The sequence below is a fragment of the Somniosus microcephalus genome, chromosome 2 (genome assembly GCF_052327205.1).
Source record: "Somniosus microcephalus isolate GS21.2 chromosome 2, FLI_Smic_1.0, whole genome shotgun sequence".
Lineage (NCBI taxonomy): Eukaryota > Metazoa > Chordata > Chondrichthyes > Squaliformes > Somniosidae > Somniosus > Somniosus microcephalus.
In genome coordinates, this window is record NC_140988.1 from 257,888,232 (window position 1) to 257,896,540 (window position 8,309).

The window sequence follows — 8,309 nt, forward strand, 5'->3', positions numbered from 1 at the left end:
AATTTGGTCGTTTTGGGGCATTCCAGACTAGCCATACCAATACTGAAGATTGTCTCTGCCACTATGGAAACGTATGGACTACGCAGTGATACAAATACATTTAGTATCTAACAGGTAAATTACGAAGTTGATGATAAATGGTTTCCAGAACGCTTCTGATTGAAAATAGTAATTTAGATTATCTTGCGAAATCAACAAAAAATTCTGAGATGATTTTCTACTGAAGAATAATTCAAAGTATTCAGATTGTTCTACCCGTGTTTACAGTTGTTTGTTGTGTAATAGCTTATTTGAATAAAATTATTAAAATATATAATTAGATAACGTCAATCCGTTCCACTCCCATGGGCAATACTGATAGTATGCACATAAATCTATCCAAATAAAAAACTAGCCCTTGAAACATCCTGAATTCTACTCCATTAAACTAAAGTCAAACTAAGCTAAGATAAACTATCTTTCACACTGAGCTACATGTAACTTTTGATTGTTTAAGCCGCAAAAATTATGTCCGAAAATTCCAAAAATTGCCATAATCTAAGCGAAGTGATGAATGAGATCTTAAAAACCAGATGAGGAAGGTGAGATTCGTGATTTACTTAGAAAAATACAACAAATACAGAGTGGAATAATTTAACTATATTCACCATTTGACTAATTTCATTTCAGAGAAAAAAAATGTGTAAATAATAATTGAATGGCATGTTGCGTGCATCTTTGGGACTGGTTCGATTGTGCTGTTGATTCTGTGAAGTTTGACTTACTGATCTCTAGGTGGCAGCAGATCTCCTTTGTGTTATGAGCCGTGCGCTGTCCCTGGTCCTGGCAATACAAACTGTGGTGAATAGCTCCGTGGGTCGAAAAATATCTAATGGTGAAGTCACTGGCAACTATTTACATTTATTGCAAGAAGTCATTATTTTATGCTTTTGAAATTAAACTTAGAATTTCTCTTTTCCTCCAGTGTTTGCTCAAACGAGTTACATACACAGCGTTTAAAATGATTTTATGGAGCTTACTGCATTCGGCAAAAATGGAAGCAAACCACTGTACACTGTTTATCTTTTAAACCGAACATACACCTGTCCACGCAACTGTGCAATGGATTTATAGTTCCAATGACACTATATATTTGATGCCGACATCCCAATAATTGAATTCTGCTTCATGGTAAGTATTATTCAGAGGCTTTACGTGATACAGAAAGGATGAGGGACATTGTGTCAACCTACTTTTACAAATCTCTCCGTCCTCGCTGCAATTTGAAGGACATTAACTTGGTGAAAAAGTTATGGGAGCAAAAGTGCTCAATGGCGATTGAGTTAAAAAAAAGTATCTATCAAGTGCCATTCCATACTCAAATGTATATCGATCGCCAACGTGAAGATTTGTTTAGCTGCGATATTGTAATTGTAACCAATATCTCATTTTTCGTACTTTTGTAGTTTGTTACAGAATATACCGCAAAAACGCCTACACACGGAGGAGGGTGAATGGACTCTCGGCGTTACCTCTGGGAACTAGTAATTGACAAAATTCCTTCTCACTGTCATCACGTTGGACAAGATGCGCACAGAAGACGGCCGAGCGACGTGAGATAATGACCAGCTCCGCCTGCATTATTGATCCGAGAGTCCGACCTGGTCCGAGCATAGTGGGGGAAGAATCTACTTTGGCTGTCAGAAATCAGGAAACGTGTCGCTCAAGGTAGAAGAAAAGTAGAGAAGAATCAGGGTGCAGTCATGGTCCTAGCTGTTCCTACATTCACCAACAGCATCAGCATGGAAAGGCACACTCCAGAGACCTATTAGCCATCTGACGTATCCTGGACGGCGGTATATATTAATTCACTCAGTCACCATTCGTTGAGGGAAACGCCAATGATTTATAGAACTAAGAAAATGTGGCGATGTGTTCTATGTGTTTAGTAATTCTTCTCCTTTAAATAATGTAGCTTCGCCTGGAATTTGGAGCCCGAAGGATTGACACAACTTATCCACGGCTCCTTTACGTTCTCGGAATGGAAATGTTTAACAACAGCACCTTTTCAGACTCTGCTTTTACCCAGGAAAATAATACCAACTTTTCCGAGGTGACGCTCACTTACCAGATTGTAACTTCGTTGTTTATAGGGACTATGATCCTTTGTTCCATCATTGGAAATACTTGTGTGATCGCCGCTATAGCACTGGAGCGCTCTCTCCAAAATGTAGCTAACTATTTGATCGGATCACTGGCTGTCACAGACCTGATGGTCTCGGTGTTAGTGCTGCCTATGGCTGCTTTGTACCAAGTTCTGAGCAAGTGGACCCTGGGTCAGGTAACCTGTGACATTTTTATCTCTTTAGATGTGTTATGTTGTACATCTTCTATCCTGCACCTTTGCGCTATTGCTCTCGACAGGTACTGGGCTATTACAGATCCAATAGACTATGTCAACAAGAGGACTCCCAAACGAGCTGCTGTTCTAATAAGCCTGACATGGCTGGTCGGCTTTTTAATTTCAATCCCACCCATGTTGGGCTGGAGAACACCCGAAGACAGAGCTGATCCCGATGCTTGTAAAATTAGCCAAGATCCCGGCTACACCATTTATTCCACCTTCGGCGCCTTTTATATCCCCCTGATACTGATGTTAGTCCTGTATGGGAGAATATTCAAAGCCGCTAGATTCCGCATTCGCAAGACCGTGAAGAAATCTGAGAAGCAAAAAGTAGCAGACACTTGCCTGACTGTTTCTCCGGCCACCACACAAAAGAAAAGTAACGGTGAGAACAGCAAGAACTGGAAGAGGAGTGTGGAGCCCAAGCCCGCCTTTATCAACGGGGCAATCCGACATGGAGAAGAGGGCTCCGCTTTAGAAGTCATCGAGGTGCACCGCCATTCCAAAGGCCACCTTCATCTGCCCAGCAACAGCCAATCGACATCCTGCTTTGAGGCGAGGAATGATAAGAACGTTGAAGCGAAGAGAAAGGTGGCCCTCGCCCGCGAGAGGAAAACGGTGAAAACTTTGGGTATCATTATGGGCACCTTCATCTTCTGCTGGCTGCCATTTTTCATCGTGGCCCTTGTATTGCCATTCTGTGGACAGCAGTGTTATATGCCAATGTGGCTCCTCGCTGTCATCAACTGGCAAGGCTACTCCAATTCACTTCTAAATCCCATCATATATGCTTATTTCAATAAGGATTTCCAAAGTGCTTTCAAGAAAATTATCAAATGCAAGTTCTGTAGGCAATGATTCAATCATTATATCGACGCCCATAATTCATTATTGCGATATATTTGCCCAGAAAAAAATCATAACATACATGCAACCACTTTTAATACTTATTTTAGTGTGCATTTGTGACACGAATGCAACTGGATTCAATCTATAACAGAGTGGCATTTCTGTAAGCAGGTGACAACATTTGTGCTGGCAGCTTTTAACAACATTTTAAATTAGGAGAGAAAGTCTACTGAGTTTCGATGTAATATTACTTAACTAATCGTCATGTCCCTGAATGTAATCGAAAAGTAACCGCGTTGTTCTGCAATTTAAGAAACCAACACAATTCTGGACATTGTATATGAAGCCCAGCGCGTGTCGGGTTAAATTGCACCATTTACCGAAGTAGTTGCTTCACTAGATGTGCATTGTTTCACAACCCATATAGCAGTTCTATGCTGTGTGTTGAGGTTTTCTGCTTGTCTTTACTTCCGTGATTTTGAAAGTTGCAGATTTGGGCCTGTGATCGTTTGCAATCAGTAAAGTTACTATCACTTTAGGCAAAATAAAACTCGTCTGATAAGGAACTCATTGCTGTGTGCATTTATTGAACTGGCCTACAGTTCAGGTATAGTTAGAACAATCCTTCAGACCAGTTCATGTATTGCCGGCTTACCTTGCATTCAAACACATTTTCAGATTTTTGTAAAGTGTTAGACTTTTGTAATAACGATCATTTGATTTAATTTAACTGGTATGGAAATTTCTGTACTCAGAAACCGGTTGTGTAAAGCCCTCAAATTTATTGAAAAGCGCAATCAGACTCAAAGCTGTTTTACAAACGCTCAAAAATAGAATATGTAATAACAAATGGTCTTTTGTGTAATCTATGGTGAAAGGGTATACACACACGGTTAAACAAAATGTGTTTATTTCAAATAGCTTGTCTAACTATGATTCTATGAACTAAAGTTCATTGCTTTATTAATGATAAATGAGGTTACAGTATTAGGCATGGTTCAGCAGCTCAACGGGTTATATACATAAGACAAGCTCGTCATGTGTAAAAACCATCACTGCCCAGCTCCAGGTCATTTGTATCCAGGAATAAGGTTTGCACAAGCCTTTGCCAGTAAGTCACATGAACATTCTGTATCCGCTCCCTCCCAGTCCCAGATCGAGCTTCAGTTTGATCAGTTAGTTATGTGAATGAATTAGTCTTGCTAGCCATTAAGTAATGCCTCCTAAAATTGTGTTCTTATCGATTTCAATTTACTGCCCTTCAACATAGCGTTGTTCCTGATAATCTCATTTGCCTCCCGAGATCTCTATTTAATTATTTGTGACGGGGAAGGGGGCCAACTCTAAGGTCGCTCCCTTCCCCTAGGCGCAGAGAGGACGGAGGGTGTGCGAACTGCTCTCAGCCCCTGTGACCGGGCAGGCTTCAGCTGTACCTCCGAGCTTCCCTGGCGTCCTTTGGGGGCGGGGGGCGGGGGGCGTTGGGCTTCTGCTTGGAGCACAGCTTCAGCGGCGAAGCTGAGACCGAGAAACTCACCAGAGCGGAGATCCAGGCTGGAATCCCGCTGCTCCTTGACTTTACAAAGTTGCTCCCACCCACCTGCCGCACACTGTGCGGTTTGGCAACCTGCGTGTTTCCAATTTAGTGCCTGTCCTGCGAATCCAGGTGTGTCAGACAAATGTTGGAAACAAACGAGCTGCGAGTGTAAAAGTGTTGCCGTTTCCTTTGGAACCGTGTTCAATAAATAGCCCGCGAACCTTGCAAGCTGGGTTCAGCCGATGGTCGTTTAGATTACAAGCAAAATTTTGGTAATGCAAAGGCTTTGGCGAACCAGTGGGTAGATTCGCTTTAGAGAACTGCATGCGGGGAGGCACACAGTGAATTCTCTTCTAAAGAGAACTGTAGGGAACTCACCAAGTCCTGGGGGAAATGGACATTGGAGCAAATGCCCGCTGCAGTCCACTGCTGGCAAACGGCACTCGGCGGAGAAATGTGACAAGTGCTCTGTGGAACAAAATCTGGTATTCTTCGTCTAGATCTGGATCGGGGGCATTATAAGGATTCGCACAAGTCTCTGAAACTTCAGAACCCAATACGTAAGAAGGCAATTTTCGCTTTGTTAATTTTGGAAAACTTCGGAGTTAAAATAGTTTTGGAAACAGGTGAGGTTTTCAGAAAGAAAAGATTTTTAGTTGCTTCCCGGAAAACATTGGCCCAATTAATAAGCATAACCTCGTCAGATAAAATGTATATATACCGGAAACTAAATAAACAGGCGACTACTAAACCCAATCTGTTTTCTGTCCGGCATCACCGGGGCATCCCTTTGAACAAACCCTTTGGAAGGAGCCCAAAACCATTAGTGCTCATTTTAAATGACATCTCTGCAAACCAGGTTCGTAGACAACCTCCCTTCCTGGTTTTCCGTGACATACTGAAGCGCTCTTCCGATTTTGGTTGGTCTTTGAACTTGACGCTTTTGAAATCCAAAGTCGTTAGAGACAAACACGAATGCGTTTCTGTAGAATAGTATAAAAATATTTTATACTTTGTAGCTTAGTATATGCTCTGTTTAGAAATCATGGAATACCTTACAGCAATAGGTATTCCTGCAAGAATAGGAACATTTGTATGTCTACCTGTTTAATAAAATCAGGAATCGAGGGATCTGGCCCCATTGCAAGCTGCAACATGATAAGCAGCCTTCAGCCTGGATTTCAAATAAACAATTCAATGTTTGAATTTTGGTTCTGACTGTTGGTTAACCAAGCCACCTAGATTTTGGATTTATATACCTGTGAGCAGGTTAAATTGCTTTGTGAGGCCGGGCGGTAATTTTTAAGTGAAATTGTTCACAGTAAAATACTGGTGCAGAAAATTGAAGTGGTTGTCTTTTAAACCACGGTTGTCCCAAGCCCTGGGAATACATTTAATCAGTAAAGGAGGAAGTGTAAGTTAAACCTATGATTAGACCTTTGTGAGAAGTATATTTTAAGATCAATAGAACCGTGTAGGTTTACAGCACAGATGGAGGCCATTTAGCCCATCCTATCTGAGCTGGCTCTTTCCTGGAATAAGACAAAATGAACCCTACTGCTCTGCTCTTTCCCCATAGCTGTGCATCTTCCTCTGATTCATATACTGTATTTTTCTCTTAAAATATGCAATGCTTTCTGCCTCAGTTATTTCCCAAGGCAAAGTATTCTACCCTCTAAAAATCCTCTATGTAAATAAAATTCTCCTAACCCACCCTTGACCCCTCCATCCTTGCAAACTACCACCCCATATCCAACCTCCCTTTCCTCTCCAAAGTGCTTGAACATGTTGTCCCCTCCCAAATCCTTGCTCATCTTTCCTGCATTTCCATGTTTGAATCCCTCCAATCAAGTTTCCACTCCGCCACAGCACTGAAACGGCCCTTATCAAAGTCACAAATTACGTCCTGTGTGACTGTGACCATGGTAAACTATCTCTCCTCATCTTTCTTGACCTGTCTGCAGCCTTTGACATGGTTGACTACTCCATCCTCTTCCTGCTCCTCTCCTCCGTCATCTGCCTGGGTGGGACTGCCCTCACCTAGTTCCATTCTTATCTATCCAGTCATAGCCAGAGAATCATCTGCAACGGCATCTCTTCCCAATGCCACAGTGTCATCTCTGGTGTCCTTGGCCCCTTCTTATTTCTCATCTACATGCTGCCCCTCGATGATATCATCCGAAAACACAGCATCAGGTTTCACATGTACACTGATGACACTCAGCTCTACCTTATCAGCACCTCTCTCGACCCCTCCACTTTCTTTGATTTGTCACACTGCTTCTCTGACATGCAGTGCTGGATGAGCAGAAATTTCTTCCAACTAAATATTGGGAAGACTAATATTTGGTCCCCACTACAAACTCTGTTCCCTAGCCAAAGCTTCCATCCCTCTTCCTGGCAACTATCTGAGGCTGAACCAAACAGTTTGCAACCTTGGTGTCATATTTGACACTGAGATGAGCTTCTGACCACATAAATGCTTTATCATCAAGACTGCCTACTTCCACCTCCATAACCACCCGACTCCACCCCTGCATCAGATCATCTGCTGCTGAAACCCTCATCCATGCCTTTGTTACCTCGAGACTTGACCATTCCAATGCTCTCCCATCTTCCACCCTACATAAACTTAGGCTCATCCAAAACTCTGCTACCCATATCCTAACTCACACCAAGTCCCATTCACCCTTCACCTGTGTGCTCGCTGACCTACATTGGCTTCCAGCGCAGCAATGCCTCAATTTTAAAATTCTCATCCTAGTTTTCAAATCCCTCCACGGCCTCACCCCTCCCTATCTCTGTAACCTCCCCCAGCTCTACAAACCTTCGAGATCTCTGCGCTCCTCCAATTCTAGCCTCTTGTGCATCCCCGATTTTCATTGCTCCACCATTGGCGGTCATGCCTTTAGCTGCCTGGGCCCTGAGCTCTGGAATTCCCTGCCTAAACCTCCCTACCTCTCTACCTCTCTCTCCTCTTTTAAGGCGCTCCTAAAGACCCACCTCTTTGACCAAGTTTTTGGTCATCTGTCCTGATATCTCCTTATGTGGCTCGGTGTCAAATTTTGTTCAATAAAGCTCCTGTGAAGCGCCTTGGGATGTTTTACTACGTTAACGGTGCTATATAAATGCAAGTTGTTATTGTTGTTGTTGTAACCTCGTTCCATACTCTTAATGTGCAATTTTAGGTTGATGACCTCCTTGCTACTGATTCCTCAACCAGAGGAAATAGTCTTTCCCTATTCAACTGATCAAAACTCCTCATTTGGACTTTCAGGGAATTATGCATTTGAACTCCTAGAACTCCCTGATCATACATATCCTTTAGCATCTCCTCATTCACATCAGCACAGGAACAGAAGTACACAGAATCCAGTGTGCATATTATATTATTTGCAAGGATAGCTCTACAAACATGCAAATAAAAAAATTCAAAAGCTGTAACAAAAAAGGAAATGCTGGAAACTCTCAACAGATCAGTCAGCTCCTGTGGAGTAACCCTTCATCAGAAACAAAAAATAAAAAAATAAGCACCCATTTAAA

General features: G+C 42.3%; 1 protein-coding gene across 1 annotated transcript; it reads left to right on the top strand.

Annotated features, from left to right (window-relative positions):
- Nucleotides 1–1,392: 1,392 nt before the first annotated feature.
- On the top strand, nt 1,393–3,789 carry htr1aa (5-hydroxytryptamine (serotonin) receptor 1A a). The gene has a single exon (XM_086004352.1). It carries the CDS (start codon nt 2,021–2,023, stop codon nt 3,239–3,241), a length of 1,221 nt encoding a protein of 406 aa, XP_085860478.1. The 5' UTR covers nt 1,393–2,020; the 3' UTR covers nt 3,242–3,789.
- The last annotated feature ends 4,520 nt before the right edge of the window (nt 3,790–8,309 follow it).

Excerpts from the sequence above, each read along its gene's own strand:
- htr1aa (XM_086004352.1), top strand. The coding sequence starts at position 2,021 with ATGGAAATGTTTAACAACAGCACCTTTTCAGACTCTGCTTTTACCCAG.